We start from the raw sequence: 19,224 nt of genomic DNA, 5'->3' as shown, positions 1-19,224 counted from the left end.
TCCATAGGTATCTGTTTCCCCCCCCCCCCCCCCTTTAGACTCCCTTTAAAAGGGATGAATTTCCTTCATAACTCCAGATGAGAGTCAGATAATATCCCTGGAATAACTTAGTAACATAGTAATTATAACAGTGTTTATCCTTCAATGCAAGGATAGCATCCAAGGCTCTTTACAGATATAGAATTTGCAATAACTACTTTCTGTGGTAAGATCACTTTGAAAAATACAGAGGCGCCAGTGAATATCCACCCGGTGGATGGGTGTTACTACCCTTTTTTTCTAACTTCGGAGAGCGGCATTTGTGCATTTAGTGATTGCCTGTGGCGCCAACCCATATTTGTGAGTATACTAATTTTCTTTACCTAATCAATTGACATACCAAGGATAATACACTGTTGGGGCTCCTGAATCTTCTTCTTTTGTCTCTACTTCTCTGGTAAGATATTCCACATTTTTACCACTTTTACTGTAAAGAACTCCTTTCTAAATAGATGGCAATTTTACTTTTTCCTCCATACGCAGGTCATGTCCCCTTGTGCCTCTGAGTTACGCAGAACCCATGTGCAGATCAGGGGTTCTGATACCACTGGCTGCATGCTTGTTCCAAGTATGACTATATTGAGGTAAAAAAATCACCATGACAGGCGGGCAAAGCACTATTTTTAAAAAGAATTAAAGGCAGCAGTCTCTCTATGCTTTCAGTTCCATATTCTTTAAAGTACTGAATCTGTTGATCCAGTCTGTTCTAGTGCCAAGTGCCTGATTCCTCGTCACAAAACAAAAAACAATCACTCTGGGCCACTAATACGCTATATATTAGGTAGCCTGTGTGTCAGTAGTCAGGCAGCTACCATAGGTGCCTCAGAATACCCATTAACTGTCCAGTTTTCCTAGGTGAAAATCGCTTACGTCAACTTTGTCAACCACTGCTACGTGGACACCGAGGTGGAGATGAAGGAGATCTACACCAGCAATCACATCTGGAAGTTGTTTGAGAATTTCCTTGTGGATATGGCAAGAGTAAGTTGTGTGGTTTTCAAAGAGGACTTTGAAGCAATATTTCATGTTTTGCAGTTTTGGATAGAATTGCGTTTCTGTTGCTGTCTGTGTCATCTTTAGAGAAATTCCTGTTGTTTCCTGCTACACAACTGGAAATGAGTGAATCTCTCCATAGGCAACACAGACAGTAATAAAAACTAGGGATGGTCAACGAGATGCTAAGAATTCCAAGTTGAATAAAATGTTAAGCTAATTCTATATTATATTTACGCAGCTTTGACATGAATGAACCCATTAGTAGCTTCAATATAGTTATTGTAACGAAAAATCCACAACGCCAGATGGATTGCGGAAATATGGTCGCATCCAGTCCGGCAAGCGGACCTTCCAACGCGGGATGCAGAAATCCGTCCGCATCCGCTGCGCAAACCCGTCCGAGCACTCTGCTCCAAACTCACCAGCATGCTGCTCACCAGGGCTCTGGCATCTTGCCTCTAGGGGGTGCGCGCGCACACCAGACACGCCTTTATACTCTTAGAAAGCGTGTCAGCTGACCTGGAGGTCAGCTGACATTTTAGCCTGCTCTGATTGGTTGCTGCCTGGGGTGGAGACTTCTCTCCCAGGCAGTATATAAGGAAGTGCTTTTCATTCACACTTCGTCTGTGTTTGCGATACCCTGTGTCAGCACTCAGACCTAGTCAGCCTTGTCTCTGGTATTGTGTTATATATTGGTTTATCGCCAATATATACACATATTATACTGTCTTGATTTACCGTGTATGATTCTGTGCCTGTCTTGACTACTCTTCTGCTTCCTGATTCTGTACTTCGCCAGCCCGTACCGTTATCAACTATTGGCTTTTTTTCCGACTATTCTCTTGTCTTACGTTTCTGTACTGCTGCCGCCTGATCTGTTGCCGAACCTCATTTTGTCTGACCTTTCTCCCTTCAGTGGAACGTCTCCCACTGTAGGGTTCTATCAGAGGCTTGCCTCTTTGAGACGACCGCCACTAGCAAACCCTTGCTGCTAGAGGCCGAGACCCCTCCACTCCGTCCTTTGGAGGATCTCACACACGGGGTTCCCATTCAGAGGTAACCACACCTCTGAGGAATTACGGTGTGGTGGATATTTCCACAGAAATGAATTTACGCTGTATATTATTATTGTTGTCTGCTGTTCCAGCTTGCTGGAGGTTGTATCTCTGTGCCCTATAGAGATACTCTATTGTACCAAGCACCCTCTTACATACGATTGTAACGTGTCACGCTATACTTGCATTATCGGTGATTCTGCAGATCACCATATAATCAGGTATAGCATCTGTATTATTGGTGATACTGCAGATCACCAATAATCAGAATATCTGTGCTTGCTGACACCAATCGTTACAGTTATTTTGTTTGAGATAGGTGCACTGCTTTTGATCTCGGTCAGCAGAACTCGTGCTGTAAATTCTTGGAATGCTTTGAGCTTCTTCTACTTGCAGAAAATATAGAACCTGAAAGCAGAAATCCTCTGTTAATGTGCCACACTGCCCCTAGTGACAAGTGGCCTTAAAGTGAACCAGAGACGAAGCACCCTCATGTATTTTACCATATATATCAATGGGAACATTACAGTAAACACCTACCCTGCTCTCTGTTTCATTCTTCTCTGCTAAATCTACCTGTTATCAGCCCTGATAAGAATCCCCGACTGAGCATTCAGTCTAGCTTTCACCTGAATGATTATAGCTGAGTCAGTCTTCTGTGATGTCTTTTCAAGCCCAAGCCTGCCTCCTTGTGGCTCTGCTTTGCTGCTTCGAGGAAAAATAGCAGCACAGCAGAGCCACAAGGGGGCAGACTTGGGATTGAAAAGACATCGCAGAAGACTGACTCAGCTATAATCATTCCAGGAAAAGCTAGACTGAATGCTCAGTCGGGGATTCTTATCAGGGCTGATAACAGGCAGATTTAGCAGAGAATGAAACAGAGAGCAGGGTAGGTGTTTACTGTCATGTTCCCATTGATATATATGGTAAAATACATGAGGGTGCTTCGTCTCTGGTTCTCTTTAAATATAAATTACTGCAGTACTAATTAGAAGCCAGGACTGTAACAAAGAAGAAATAAAAAATATGCTAAAATAAATGGGCCTGGAGCACTTGCAAACTTCTAAATACATTGGGCCTGATTCACAAAGCGGTGCAAACACTTTGCACGCCTGTGAAAAGCCCTTTATCACGCCTAAACTTAGTTTAGGCGTGATCTGAAGGAATTCGCGCGAACTCCCGCGCGCGCTACGCGCGCAGCGCACCGTGCTTCGCACGAAGTGCCCATTAAGCCCTATGGGACTTTGCGCGCGCGCGTATGCGCGTACGCGCGGGAACTTCGCGCGAGTTAGAGCACAAAGCGGTTATAACTTTGCTGGTGCAAAGGTTATCACGCCTAAAGTCTTTTAGGCGTGATAACTGAGTTATCACCGCTTTGTGAATCAGGCCCATTGGCTGCTATAAGTTTAATCAGATGCATCACTGCTGTATTTGATTGATGCAATTTCAAGATGCTCAAATTTGTCTAAAATGAACACTAACTCAGCATTATTAGCATCACAAACATCCAACTCCGTAGTGAGTGAGTAGGAGACATTAAAGTGTACCTCCACTCAGAGAAATAGGACTGTATTACTTGAAATCCATCAGCACAATATTACTAGAAATGAACTGAAATAGATCTTGACATTTTCTTCCTCAGATAGCTATATGAGGGTTAGTACTCCTCTTGCCTGTCACCAGATTGCCTTTGCCCCCTTAAAATTATAAGGGTCAGAGTAATGCACTGAAAGATTCACTTCCAAGTGTTGCCACAATGGCTTTCTTATCCTTTGCTGTGCTTGTGGTAAGTTCTTTGCTATTACACAAATAAGAAAAAAACGCAGCAGTGTCTGTCATAAGTGAAGGTGGAAAGCAGAAGTAGAAATCTCATCCTATTCAAACATTTTAAGGTGATAAAAGATGGTGTGCATAAAATCTTATGAGAATTTTTTTAAGCATCAAGGCTAGTTTTATAAAAATTACAGATTTTCTTTTATTTTTTTTTGCTTTTGTTTATAAGGTGTGCAACACAACCACAGATCGGAAACACGCAGACACTGCTCTGGAAAAATATGTAACAGAGGCTGTCATGAACATCATCAGTGGCTTCTTCAACTCCCCATTCTCTGATAATAGCACCAGCCTTCAGGTGAGAGGCGTGTAAAATGACATCACATCCTGTGACATCATTTCCTGCTTGCAGACTGACTTTCAGCTGCTAAGTTGTGCATCAAAAATGGTGGTCCTTTGCTACTATGAGCTCATTTCCTGGAGCCCTAGAACTTAGTTTTCAACACCAAATTACATTTTCTCCAGTAACCATCTGACCAGAAAGTTAAGGAGATGTTCCAGTTTTGCAACACAAATTGGCTTCAAAGTACTCAGTGATCATTTTACTTTACCACTTATAAAATGTGTTTTGACAATGGCCAGTAAAATACAGTGGGCATAGAAAAGAATCCCCACCTCACTTTCTTCCTTGTACACCAAGCTAATTGGTTTACAGATATTATCAGATGTAATTATTTAAATTGGTTCAGCTGAAAATGTGTGTGCTTATAGTCTGTACCTCTGGGTTTTTCAAGTCCTACTCCATCGAGCCAAATTAATCCATGCCATGCACTGATGAGGATTAACCAATCCGAAACAGTCTGTATGCATGTTGGATTATTCTGGCTCTGTACTAATTACAAGGTGACACGTCATTGCATTCCAGCGGATCTGGAGGTGTGTTTAGCTTCTAAGGATGACAATGGTTAATTTGCATATATTCAGCAGTGATGCACTGGGAGACCTCTCGGAGCTCACTCCAACCTGAATTATCGCAAATACTTTCTGTTTTAAGAAAGCAAACTTTTGTTTACTGGTAATACTAAATTGTATACACAATAAAGCAGCAGAACCTAATTATAAATCAGAGGAGCTGTCTGCAACTAAAATACCACTATGTATTCTCAAATTTAACTCTGACAATTCAAAGCACATGAAAAATAATAAAAAAAGTTTGTCAAGAACCTGATGGTACATCAGAGTATGTCATAGTGTTTGCCGATATAAAGATAAAAATGAAGCCAGTGATGGATATTAATAAAACACCATCCGGATTACCATATGACCTCTGAAGAAGTGGGTGGCACCCCAATTAGTTCCCAGTTCAATAACACTTGCTATAATACACCCTTAAAAGACCATCCGGCTTACCACATGGCTTCTGAGGAAGCGGGCGGTACCCTATTTAGTACCCGGTCCAATGATGACACTTGCTAGAATACACCCTTAATAAATCAGGCCTGTGTTTTCAATAGCAGAAACATTTTCAGCAGTATTTCAAGGCATATTATAAACCGGGAGAAAACAGTGTTCAAAGATTAATAACAATAACTGATAGAGCGATGGGGACACGTTTATTTCGCACATTCTGAATTTTTCCATCAAGCTGAGTGATAGTCGGTGATGTGATTGTAAAGCGCTGTAGAAAATGTGTCAGCGCTGCATAAATGCATATTAATAGTAATAATAAGAAATATAGCCTGGCCACAGATACATTTTTCTGTCCCATTTTTGCACCTAGAAATATACTCTAACCTCCGAAAAACCGCCAGACGTCCTCAGTTCCCCTCGCCCGTCATTCTCCCGCGCAGAAGCAATTGCTCAATTCATTTGCCAGTTAAATCCTTAACGTCTCTCCCCCCGATCATTGTCAGGAGCAATTATTGTCCATGTTTCCTCATTCCGATCGGTGATTTATAAAAGCCAGGCCATATTTAAATACATTCAGGACCACGGCGCATCTCCAGATTAATGAACAGCTGGGCACATCCATCAAGATGGGAAACGTGTCCGTGGAATACAGATTCCCACTCAAGCTCGTTAAACCTGCTCCTGATTATCAGCCATTAATTAGGAGGGTGAAGTTTTAAGAAGAGAGAGGAAAAACAACTTTCTTTTGGATTTTAAAAAAGTTTTAGACCGTTGGATAGTCAGGAGAAGTTCACTTGCTCGTGTGGAATCAGCTGTCTGCTGTTTTGGGTGAGATTTTCTATGGTGTGTGTGTATAGGCAATATGAACGGTTCTGGTTCAATCATCCTATGTAAAGCCGAGTACCCAAATAGCTCATGGTGAATCAGAACCACCAGGAAGGTATAAAGGGGCTCAAAGAGACCAAAAACCCTTCCTACTAAAAAAGACTGAACTTCATGCCAATCAGTAACTGGGGCCCATTTCCCATGAGAAATCTATACCTTTTCTCAAATCGATCATCAGGGAGGTCTGTATGACTGGTATTGTGGTGAAACCCCTCCCACAGTGTGATGTCATGACCATGGTCCTGACAGTTTGCTGTCTGTAAACCTCACTGCATTGTGGGAAATAATGGCTTTTTCCAACTACCAGACAAGCAATATCTCCCTTTGTGCATAGAACTCTCAGTAATGAACCTTCTGTACAGATCATCTGGCAGAACTAAAGATGTCACCACCAGTGATACATTTCAGAATGTAAATATGGGAGAGGAAAGATTTTACAATGGGCAAACACTGATCAAGTGATATATAAATGAATATTGTAAAACAAAATAAATAAAAAAATAAGCAATTGCATTCATTACATCATTTTCACTACAGTTCCTCTTTAATATAGATTTGCTTTTTTAAAACAGAATGTATTTGCAATAATTCAGCTTTGAAGTAAACCTGAAACTGAAATTTTAAAAAAGCAAATACTTTCCCAAATAGTGGGAAGACCCTGCATGGTCCAGAGGTGTCCCTGATCCTCCTTTACTCCTTCACTGCTGGCTGGGACTGTCCTCCCTCAGTGACTGTGCTCCCATCTGTGAACTAATGAGTCCGTACTGGGCAGGCACCAGTAGGGTTCGCATCTGCGTAGTGACATGAAGCTGCTCATGAACGGCATTGTGCTACTGCGCTGGTATTAACTCTACTGGCGACTGTGTAGAATGGCTGCACTCATAAACTTGGCAACAAGAATTGTATTCAACAATTTTGCCGAATGTGTTTTAGGGGTGGCAACGCTTCAAAAGAAGGGTGTAAGGAGATCGGGGGCAGGAGGGGTGAGTAGAGAGAACAGTACTCTTGGCTAACGCTCAGCTGAGTTAACCCTTTGAGGTGTGGGGGGCGGCATCGGGGGGAGAGGAGGGGCACTGTGTACTGGAGCAGAGTGATCTGTGAGGAACACAGAGCATACAGAAAGTCATAATACCATAGAGATCATTGCAGCATAGTTCAGACAGTGACATCTTTTGGTTGCTTTACTATACTGCAATTAAGGTAATTCTGTGGATACTGCCAACACTGTATACTGTACATGCTGGATTCTCAGCAGAGATGGTTTTTATCGGACACCTTGAACATGTCATCTAGCGTGTGTACGAAGTTTACGGACCACTCGGGCAACTTTTATAATGAAAAAAATGTTCCTTGCATGACCATGTAAGGAATTAAAAAAGAAAAAGCTAAGGCAATTGCAAAATAAGACATCTACCTGAATAAAATGTATTTTTTTCTTATGGCTTTAAAGGGTTGGCATACAACTTCGCAAACTATACTTTCTGATTTACATGCATGGACATATAATCATAAATGTTGCGGGAAGTTTTTATGTACCACCAGCAGAAGTGCTCAGTGAATGTTTCACCAGCAAAATGGCCACCGTCACGTCAAGGCAGGAGATATTGGAGATTTACCAGCATAATCACCTAGATTTATGGTGCAGATGGTGTACTCTGTGTTTCATCTCTCCGCAGACTCACCAGCCAATCTTCATCCAGCTACTCCAATCCGCCTTCCGAATTTACAACTGTACGTGGCCGAACCCTGCTCAGAAATCCTCGGTGGAGTCGTGTATAAAAACACTGGCAGAAGTGGGTGAGTACAGAACAGCTGCAGGAGGAACCCTGAACGTTTGTCCATGATAAACGGAGAGGCTCGCATGCAATGGGATTCTGGTGGGGCTTAATTGCAATATGGGCTGACAAACTGGCATCAACTTTCATCATTTTTCTCTGAATGCTGAAAAGCGGTAAAGTAGAAATTGCTTCAGGAGGCAATATTTTTTAAATAAGATGGTAGAGTGAATACATAACAGCCACGGTTACATAAACATAAGGTCATGTGTAGAGAATTAGGATTTACAGCCACTTGCTATTTAAATGGATGGAATAATTTCTTCCTTGTACACACAGACCACTTTTTACTCCACTGTTAATTTATTGTAGAGGTGTTTGCTATAAGTGTGCACAACAGGAAAATCCTGTGAATTCTCCCAGTTCTGTATATAGTGCTAACATCATCAGCAAAATGGCTGTTCCAATGCAGGCAACAAAAGGAGCCAAAAGAGAAAAAAAGTAACACGGTGTTAGTGTACTTATATTTGAAAACATATATCTTTTTTCCCCATAAATAAATTTGTGCTGAACAGTTTTTTTTTTATTTTTTTTTTAGTTTACACACACTAAAAAAACTGACAGTTAACTCAGATAACTTTGATATTTTGGCCCTCTGAAATGGCTAATATTGACCATTCTGCCTCAAGAAAGATCTTAACTTATCAGAAATAAGGGACATCCCGATTAATAACATTTTCTGCAGTATGGAGTTTCCAAGGCAACATTGCCAGGTGTTGATGGTAAAACCCCATTTTCTGTTGCCTTGGCATCCTTTTGGCCATAGTTTGATGGTTGAAAGTGAGCCTATAGATCATGTTTTAGCTGACGTTGCAGTTTCTGCAGTCATTGCTTGCTGGCTGACCGCATGCAGACCGAAATATCATATATATGGCTGTCTATGCCACACCTTCTCTGTGCTCAGCTGTGGTGTAGTAATGGCTGTTAGAAGCCTTGTCAGGAGGAAGGGACCAATAGAAGAGGGGGATCCCTGTGCCTATCATCACCTCTCCTGACAGATAAGGGTTATTTATTTATTTATTCGGTATTTATATAGTGCTGACATATTACGCAGCGCTGTACAGAGTTTATTGTTTTGTCACTAATTGTCCCTCAGAGGGGCTTACAATCTAGTCCCTACCATAGTCATATGTCTATGTATATATCATGTAGTGTATGTATCATAGTCTAGAGCCAATTTAGGGGGAAGCCAATTAACTTATCTGTATGTTTTTGGGATGTGGGAGGAAACCGGAGTGCCCAGAGGAAACCCACGTGGACAGGGGGAGAACATACAAACTCCTTGCAGATGTTGACCTGGCTGGGATTCGAACTGGGGACACAGCGCTGAAAGGCGAGAGCGCTAACCACTACACCACCATGCTGCTCCTAGAAATATTATTCTGAGCATATCTTTAATACAAAACACAAAATGTATGCAGATTTTCATCTGAATGACAATAGTGGTAGCAGAATGTCAGATCTTCTCCTGCAGTGGTCCTTCAATTATTTTTTTTACCTCATCAAATAGCATCAGTGGTCCTGTGAGAGCTTCTATTTTCTTGCGGTGAGAAAACTGGGAACCCTTTCAAAGCCTTTTTAAAAAAAAAACAGTATAACTAATTTTGCTGGGAATTGCTTTGTTATTGGGACATTCATCAATACAATCTTTTAAAAAAAAATGTTCCCCAACAGCGAAAAACCGAGGTATCGCGATTCCGGTAGATCTGGACAGCCAAGTGAACACGCTGTTCCTGAAGAGCCACACCAACATGGTGCAGAGGGCTGCCATGGGCTGGAGAATGACTGCCCGAACAGGACCCCGCTTCAAGGGAGAGATGCTGGGGAGTCCGGCCTGGGACTACAGGAACATCATTGAGAAACTACAGGTAATCTGAAACTGTACTGACCTGTCTCAGCTGGAATCATAGGCTTGTGTAGGCATTGTGTCCTTATCCTAGTATGGAAGATTTGTTGCTTCCCACAGCCGATGTCTGGTCATTCCCCAGGGCAGTAGCCACCCCGCCGATTAACAGTTCATACAAAATCAGCCACCTGCTTCCACTTGTGGTGCTCCTCTTGTTTCTCAGTCCACCAGCATGCTGACCATTTATCACATGACACAACAGTCACATGATTTTCATGCCATTGATTACATGGGAGAAGGCCTAGAGTACTCTGGAGCACATGGGGTGAAGGGGGTGTGGAGTAGATGACTTAGATTTTTTAAAAAAAAAAATTAGTGACGTTTTCAATAAATATATAACCAAGTTGTAGATGACCTTAATACATAATATTTAAAGATTTGCAACATCTAGTGTGACAATATGCGCAGTTGGATTGACATACACTACTAATGCATGAAGTCACAAAATGAGTCATTAGTAGGTATCAGTACAGAAGACTTTTTAAAGATAACAATATGAGCAAAGAAAGAAACGTGTGTGGGCACAGCCAACTACACACAGGCATGTCATTCTTGAGTATCCTTACACCCCCATGCCCAAAATCTTAACAGATAAGTAGTAACTCGCATATATACTGTATTTTGTGTACTATAAGACTCACTTTTTCTCCCCCAAAAGTGGGGAATAAAGTTACTGCGTCTTATAGTCCAAATGCAGGGAGTACCTGACTTGTGAACGCCTGCCAATATGAACCTCCAACCCGCCGCAATGTTGGGGACTCCCTGTACTGTGCCCATGCAGAGGAGGGCACAGGGGGACAAACGGAGGGCATGAAGGGGCACACAAGGGAGACACAAAGGGGCATAGAGGCGGACACATGGGGACACAGAAGGACACAAGGGGGACACAGAAGGACACAAGGGGGACAGAGGAGGACACAGGGAGACGCAAGAGGTACAAAGGGGCATAATCCACAAGGTGCCCCTTCACCATGGATGCACCAGGTTTAGTATATTTTTTTTCACAAACACTGGTTCATAAGACAGCTTAGGGCCCTAGACTCTCTCACTGGCCGGGGCCCCCAAACCACAATGCGATACCTAGAGGAAAGTGCGTGTGGGCACCGGAACTCTCGCCACCAGGAAATTCACCCCCACTGCCTATAAACTGAATGCTGACTGCAACACACACAATTGCTCACTCCCAGCTCTAGCAATTTCCTACCTTTATTTGGTCAGCAGGCGCCTGTCAACCAATTAAGTACATAGTTATACACCCTTTGCCTGCCGTACCAAATCTAGCAGGAATTGCACAAATTAGGCAGCATTCGGTCGGAAATAATCATAGATTATGTCACTAGCAGGACCGCCCCATGCAGGCACTGCTCCCACAGGGCCCCCAAACCACTCACCTGTCACCAGCATCCTGGAAGCTGCAAAAAATAATTGAAAACCACAAACACTGGTTCACACGACAGCTGTGGGCCCTGGACTTTCACTGATCGGGGCCCCAAAACCACCATGCGATACCTAGAAGAAAGTGCGGGTGGGTACCGGAACTCTCACCACCAGGGAATTCACCCCCACTGCCTTTATACTGAATGCTGACTGCAACACACACAATTGCTCACTCCCAGCTCTAGCATTTTCCTACCTTTATCTGGTCAGCAGGTGCCTGTCAGCCAATCAGGTGCACAGTTATACACCCTTTGCCTGCTGTACCAAATCTAGCAGGAATTGCACAAATTAAGCAGCTTTCAGGTGGAAGGCTTTGGTCGGACGTAATCATAGATTATGTCACTAGCAGGACCTCTATACTGAATGCAGTCAGGAGCATCTTATAGCATCTTTATTAAAAATACGGTAGGTATTATCAGGTGACTGCAAACAGTGTCGTAAACTGTATAGACCGAGGGAGGAGAGAGGCTCATGCGAAAACCAGACAATAAGCTACAAATAGATAACATTTTGAAAAAAAAAACCCTACGAATGATATTTGTGTTGTCCCCCATCCGGAATAACTAATTAAAGGAGCTATGGAACTTGGAAGAGATGAGCCGGAGGAGCCAAGACCTGGCAGAGGTCATGACTTAAGGTAGCCATACTCTAGTAGATTTTATGCATCAATATCCGTCAGCAGGTCAGCTAGAAATCAATGCCGCAAATTATTCTTGATTGAAAGCCTTTTGGCTAAAATCGGTCGATGCGGTTGATCGCACAGGACGGAACATTTTAGTCGATTGGTGGTGGATCGGGAGCCCATTACTAGCGGCATTCGGTACCTTTTCTCACATCACACAAATAGATTTTCAAAGATTTCATACTGAAATCAATGAAAAATCAATGAAAAAAATGTGTCGCATGTGAAGGGGTTCAAGCAGATATATGTGTCTCTGCTCAGATAATGATGAGAGAGGGGATCCATCTGTTGGCCCTATCGACCAGTGTATGTCCAGTTTTAGGACCTGTTTCCATCACACTATTCTAGCCACTGTTCCGGAAATGGAATGCAATGCAATCTGCAGGGTTATTAGTGCACTGTCTGATGTTTCCATCCATGTGTTGCGATTCACTCCAGAATCATTGTGCGTTGTTGCATTCATTTCACTATGATGAATAGAATCTTGTGCAAAAGAGTTACACTCTGATATTCTGATCATTTTCAGGACGTAGTGGCGTCATTAGAACACCAATTCAGTCCCATGGTGTTAGCAGAGTTCTCTGTCCTGGTTGATGTCCTACACAGTCCTGAGCTTCTATTTCCTGATGGGACAGATGCCCGCATCCGTTGTGGAGCCTTCATGTCTAAGTTAGTGTTCTCTTTGCATTTGTAATGATATGCTTTTGTATATATTTTGTTGTTTACTATTGTGCATTCTTTGCTTTCCTCCAGCACCAGCAGCAAAGAGTATGCCAGGAAAGCAGAGTGAGTGGAAGGAGCAGACTCCTCCAGCAGCACAGAGTATACCATGAGAGGAGAGTTGGATACTGGTAGGAGTAGAGTCCTCCAGCAGCTCAGAGTATATTGGGAGAGTAGAGTTAGTGGGAGGATCAGTCCTCCAGCCGCACAGAATATATCAGGAGAGGAGAGTTAGATAGTGGAAGGAGCAGATTCCTCCAGCAGCACAGAGTATATCAGGAGTGGAGGGTTAGATAGTGGAAGGAGCAGAGTCCTCCAGCAGCACAGAGTATATCAGGATTGGAGGGTTAGATAGTGGAAGGAGCACAGTCCTCCAGCAGCACAGAGTATATCAGGAGTAGAGGGTTAGATAGTGGAAGGAGCAGAGTCCTCCAGCAGCACAGAGTATATCAGGAGTGGAGGGTTAGATAGTGGAAGGAGAAGAGTCCTCCAGCAGCACAGAGTATATCAGGAGTGGAGGGTTAGATAGTGGAAGGAGCAGAGTCCTCCAGCAATACAGAGTGTATCAGGAGTGGAGGGTTAGATAGTGGAAGGAGCAGAGTCCTCCAGCAGCACAGAGTATATCAGGAGTGGAGGGTTAGATAGTGGAAGGAGCAGAGTCCTCCAGCAGCACAGAGTATATCAGGAGAGGAGGGTTATATAGTGGAAGGAGCAGGGTCCTCCAGCAGCACAGAGTATATCAGGAGAAGAGGGTTAGATAGTGGAAGGAGCACAGTCCTCCAGCAGCACAGAGTGTATCAGGAGTGAAGGGTTAGATAGTGGAAGGAGCAGAGTCATCCAGCAGCACAGAGTATATCAGGAGTGAAGGGTTAGATAGTGGAAGGAGCAGAGTCCTCCAGCAGCACAGAGTATATCAGGAGTGGAGGGTTAGATAGTGGAAGGAGCAGAATCCTCCAGCAGCACAGAGTATATCAGGATTGGAGGGTTAGATAGTGGAAGGAGCAGGGTCCTCCAGCAATACAGAGTATATCAGGAGTGGAGGGTTAGATAGTGGAAGGAGCAGAGCTCTCCAGCAGCACAGAGTATATCAGGATTAGAGGGTTAGATAGTGGAAGGAGCAGAGTCCTCCAGCAGCACAGAGTATATCAGGAGAGGAGGGTTAGATAGTGGAAGGAGCAGAGTTCTCCAGCAGCACAAAGTATATCAGGATTAGAGGGTTAGATAGTGGAAGGAGCAGAGTCCTCCAGCAGCACAGAGTATATCAGGAGAGGAGGGTTAGATAGTGGGAGGAGAAGAGTCCCCCAGCAGCACAGAGTATATCAGGAGTGGAGGGTTAGATAGTGGAAGGAGCAAAGTCCTCCAGCAGCACAGAGTATATCAGGAGAGGAGAGTTAGATAGTGGAAGGAGCAGAGTCCTCCAGCAGCATAGAGTATATCAGGATTAGAGGGTTAGATAGTGGAAGGAGAAGAGACCTCCAGCAGCACATAGCATATAATGAGGAAAGTTAGATGGTGAAAGGAACAGAGTCCTCCAGCAGCACAGAAGGTATAAGAACATGAGAGTTAGATAGTGGAAGGAGCAGAGTCATCCACTAGCACAGAGTACAACAGATATCATTTGCAATACCCCCTGGTGATCTGGCCAGCTGTGTTCTTCTGTGAATGCACAGCTTGGTCGTGCGCTCATACTCTGCGCAGTTGCGGAACGCTCCCGAGCACGGGATCGCCCCGCATAAGAGAGTCTGGGCCTCACATGTGCAAAAGTGCATGACTGGCTGTGGTTGGCCCGATTACCGGGTGGATGAGTGAATGGAATGGCTGGAGAGGACGTCAAGGGAGCTGGAGGAACCCCAAGTAAGTCATCTCAGGTACACTTTAAAAGGTCCATGGTGATCTGAGATTTTATTTGGGCAAAAGAACAAAGTTTAAAGTGTGTCAAATACTTCCCTAATGAATCCTCTCTCCTCCCTCTCCCAGTGAGTCTGAAGCTACTCCTCTCTACAATAGACTGACAACTAGTAATGGTCAGTGAGATGCATATAATTGTGAGCTGATGTTGAATTATGCAAATTTTGTATTCAAACTTTACCAACTGAATTCCACTTTGGCCGGATTTATTTGGTCCGTTTTCATGCTGCATACATTGCCATACAAAATTTGCATAATTCAGCATCAACTCAATTATTATTTACATCTCAATGGCCTTTCCTACTGATGCAGCAGCTGGATGTCACTAAGGACATGAGAATTTATGAACTGGCACAACAGGTGCTTTCCTTGCTCCTCCCCTTTCTGTCACTCTGCCCATCCGACCAGCTCGGGAAGGGGTGGAGAGGAGAAAGTGGGTAGGGAATGATGTCATGATGCAGACTGCTGGTTGGCCATGGGTGGAGATTGTATCGAGATAGTGCACTGTACTGAGGTGTGACAGGTGATGATTGCTGTGAAGGTGGCCATACACAATTACATTTTTTTTTGTTTAATATCAAACAAATACAAATTTTAGTTTTTATATTTTTCTATGTGTTTTTTCCAACACATACAATCAGATTTATATCGAAAACATGGGAAAATTGATCATTTTTCTTGATAAAAAAAATGATATTCAATTTCTGACACAACCAATTGTTTTTATCAAAAGAAAATTGGTTTTGGATTGTATTGTGTATTGCCAAGTGAACCTGAGGTGAGAGTGATATGGAGGCTGCTATATTTATTTCCTTTTAAGCAATACCAGTTGCCTGGCTATCGTGCTGATCCTCTGCCGCTAATACATTCAGCCATGGACCCTGAACAAGCATGCAGCAGATCAGGTGTTTCTGGCATTGGTGTCAGATCTGACAAGATTAGCTGCATGTTTCTGGTGTGATTCAGACACTACTGCAGCCAAATAGATCAGCAGGGCTGCCATGCAACTAGTATTATTCAAAGTGAATGGGAGCCAAGATAAAAATAAATAAATAAACCAGATACTCACCTAACCATTTCTGCCTCCCGGCCGTGATGCTCACGTCCGGCCGACTGCTCTGCTGCGGTGCCGTGCTCCCGCGGGCCCGCCCCCGTGCTGTGCCCCGGTAGCCCTGGGATCAGTGAACGGGAACATGGTTCCCGATCACCGATCTGTGTCCCCAGCAGAAAAAACAAAGCGCTCTTACAAGAGGCTTCAGTCTTTCTGCACGTAAAATTTTCCGCGTCCCCCTTGTGCTTCCGCTTAGCGAGAAGCACAAGGAGAAAAAAAACTCAAGGTGGCCATCTTGTGGCCAAATAGTAAAACTACATCTACATATTTTTTACATTACAATTTACACATATAATAACATTAAAAATTAACTGTGTATTTCCCACACCAAAATATTACCCAAATAAAAATTTTAACTTAAAAAAAAAAAAGACATAAATTGTTACCTAAGGGTCTAAACTTTTTAAATATGCATTTGAAGGGGGTATACTACGAACATTTTTTAAAATATAAGCTTGTAAATAGTGATGGACGCAAAACGAAAAAAATGCACCTTTATTTCCAAATAAAATATTGGCGCCATACATTGTGATAGGGACAAAATTTAAATGGTGTCATAACCGAGACAAACGGGCAAAAAAAATACATAGGTTTTAAGTATGGTAGCATGGACTATTTTAAAGCTATAATGGACGAGAACTGAGAAATAATGAATTTTTCCATTTTTTTCTTATTAATCCTGTTAAAATTAATTTACAAAAAAATAATTCTTAGCAAAATGTACCTTCCAAAGAATGCCTAATTAGTGGCTGAAAAAACAAGATATAGATCAATAAATTGTGTTAAGTAGTGATAAAGTTATTAGTGAATGAATGGGAGGTGAAAATTGCTCTGATGCATAAGGTGAAAAATCCTCGTGGGCTCAAATGAGGGGGAATGCTCTGGGACCTATAGAGCCTTCCCGCTCCTCTCACGGATTCCAGCTCTGTCTCGCCCGGTAGCAGTATTCAACCAAATTGGTCAAATACTACTTTTCGCCGCCGAAAGAGGCTTCGGAAGTCTTCGAGAGCGCAAATGCTTCCAAAGATGGACAGCTTCGTACTGTGCCTGCGCAAGCACGCTCTCTCTCGCGCTCACGCAGGCGCAGTATGAAGCCGCCCATCTTCGGGAGCACTAGGCTCCTGAAGGCCTGCAAAGCCTCCCGCGGCAGAGGATTTAAACGGGGGAGCAAGCGCTTAGCGGAGGGGACCGAGAGAGGAGTGGGAAGGCTCTATAGGACCCAGGGCCTTTCCTCTTCTTACGGTTTATTTTATTTTTTAAAGCTTCCCATTAAGGAAACAAATATGGCTGCCTTCATATCACTCTCACCTTGGGTTCACATTAAGTCTAATATGTCCTAGATGAAACTGCGTACTTTTATTACTTTCCTTTACTACAGGGTTCCTTTAAAATACGATTCTATTACATGCATGTAAAAATTAAGCCTTAACTGGGCTTTAAACCCTCTTAACATTCTTGCAAATTGTACTTTTCATTATCGCTTCAGCTGTTTGGGTCTCAAGACTTTAGTTACACTTTAATAATGATCCCCTAGTGAATTAAATAGCCACGCTCGTAGCAGATAATCCAGCATTATAATATGACAGCCGCACGCCGGATTGAACGCTTAGTCCCGTCTTTTTTTGCACTGAGGAGCGATGGTTAAGTAAGTCTCACATCAGCTGCTGGAAAGCTAATAGATGCCATTTCACAGGCTGATTAATCACACCAAGAAGCTGATGGAGAAAGAGGAGAAACTCTGCATCAAAATCCTGCAGACGCTGCGTGAGATGCTGGACAAGAAAGACAGCTTCACGGAACAGGTACCCAGCCGTGTGTCACTCACTACACAAGCTCTGCTCTTTCGGATAATTAGATTGTTTTTATATTTTATGCTGTAACACAGTCAAGTTGAGATCCGTTTAGAAGTTAAGTTTTTGCTCACCTTCTGTTTTTGCTCACCTTCTGCAGCTATTACAGTGGGCTCCCTCCTCCTCCACTATACTTTTTATTTCATTTCCAGTATATAAAAGCGGATTTGAACTTTATATCTGGACTAAGGCTCGGTCCACACTTGTCAGGTTGCAGATCGGAATGCATTTTAAACGGATCAGTTTTTCTTAAAATTGATCCGTTTTTCAAAATGTTGTCTTTTTTCAGCATACGTTTCCAGTCCCTTTAAACCTATGTCAAAAACACGTCCTTCCTTCTTGTGTGTTTCTATTTGATAAAGAGGTCAGCAAAGATGTTGCTGAGGGGAGAAGCAGGCAGAAGGCAATCTACTTTGGCATCCGTTTTGTGTGCAAAGTTCTCTGTGTAGAGCAGTGGCGTACCTAGGGAGTTTGATGCTGATTATTTACAGACACGCACAAACGCCCTCTCCCCTCCATCCTCCCCCCCCCCCCCAAAAAAAAAGAAACAAAAAAAAAACAAAACAAAAAAAAAAGAGAACATTTTCTTTATGGGAGGCTTGATGGTTTGGGGCGCCGATCGTGTCACTGCAAATTGTGGGGTATTTTTGGAAAAAATTAGTCATTAGTATGTGGATGGTGCTAACCATTATGAAACTCTGTACTCTATACAGTGCTGCAAAAGATGTCAGTGCTATATGAATACACAATAATAATATGGTAGGACTATAGACTATGACTATGGTACGATTAGATTGTGAGTTCCTAGAGGACAGTCAGAAAAGGGGTAAATATGAAAGAGGGGGATTAATTGGGGGAGTGGGGTAAAGAACTAGTGGCACAAAACGGAGAGCCTGGTGGGAGAGGAGAAATGGCAGGAAGGACTCTAATCAGCACTGCAGAGATCACCAGTGCTGTTTGGCAGGGACATGCTCTAAGCCACTAAAATCTGAAAAGAGGAAAAGGTCATGTGGGGAAGACAGCAGGGTGGGAGGGGGAGTTGGGAAAGAGATAAGATTACCTGCAATCAAGCTAATCTAGATTGCCTGAAGCTTAATTCTCTGCTCACTACAGAAGTCGGCTGTCAGCACCTGTATCACTGGTTGCTGGTTTCAGCGGCACCCCTAGCTATGGCTACACCCGGTGCTGTGAGCACTTGCAGCCTTATGATAGGTACGTCACTGGTGTAGAGGGAGATCTGTTTTTGTGTTGCCTTTCATTGCCTCCGTGGGTATCCAGGCTCCGTCAAAATATGCAAAATCTGGACTCTCCATTCAGTTTTCTAAAGCGGAGCCCACGGATCCGTTTTTTTAATTGTGTGAAGACGCGGCCACTATTTTTAACATTGGTATCTGTGGCTCTGGTTTTGTCCAGGGTAAAAAAAACTGAGCCACGGATACGGTTTTGAAACAAGTGTGAACTGACCCTAAAAGATAAGCAACAGTATAATAACCTTTAAAGAAAAACATTTCTTTGCTACAGCTTACAGAACTGCTGCAATAAATCTACAGTCTGTCTACTTCCTGCTTTTTATGGAAGCAGAGAAAGGGTTAACATCCTGAGTTTTACATATTAGCT

At 43.1% G+C, this 19,224-nt stretch overlaps 1 protein-coding gene across 5 annotated transcripts in view; it reads left to right on the top strand.

Moving 5' to 3' along the window:
* Positions 1-19,224, top strand: part of ITPR2 (inositol 1,4,5-trisphosphate receptor type 2) — a 467,841-nt gene that overhangs the window by 253,823 nt on the left and 194,794 nt on the right. For all 5 annotated transcript variants that reach the window (XR_011030536.1, XM_068277594.1, XM_068277593.1 and 2 more), the window contains 6 exons: positions 895-1,020; positions 4,093-4,221; positions 7,835-7,955; positions 9,668-9,861; positions 12,545-12,687; positions 17,451-17,559. Coding sequence is in view for 4 of the 5 variants with exons in the window: in XM_068277594.1 (XP_068133695.1) it covers positions 895-1,020; positions 4,093-4,221; positions 7,835-7,955; positions 9,668-9,861; positions 12,545-12,687; positions 17,451-17,559 (822 nt within the window). In the remaining variant the exon portion in view is untranslated. The remainder of the gene's footprint in view (positions 1-894; positions 1,021-4,092; positions 4,222-7,834; positions 7,956-9,667; positions 9,862-12,544; positions 12,688-17,450; positions 17,560-19,224) is intronic.

Source organism: Hyperolius riggenbachi, chromosome 3 (genome assembly GCF_040937935.1).
Source record: "Hyperolius riggenbachi isolate aHypRig1 chromosome 3, aHypRig1.pri, whole genome shotgun sequence".
Classification (NCBI taxonomy): Eukaryota; Metazoa; Chordata; class Amphibia; order Anura; family Hyperoliidae; genus Hyperolius; species Hyperolius riggenbachi.
The sequence above is the reverse complement of the archived record's forward strand: the minus strand, read 5'-3'. Positions and strand labels throughout refer to the sequence as shown.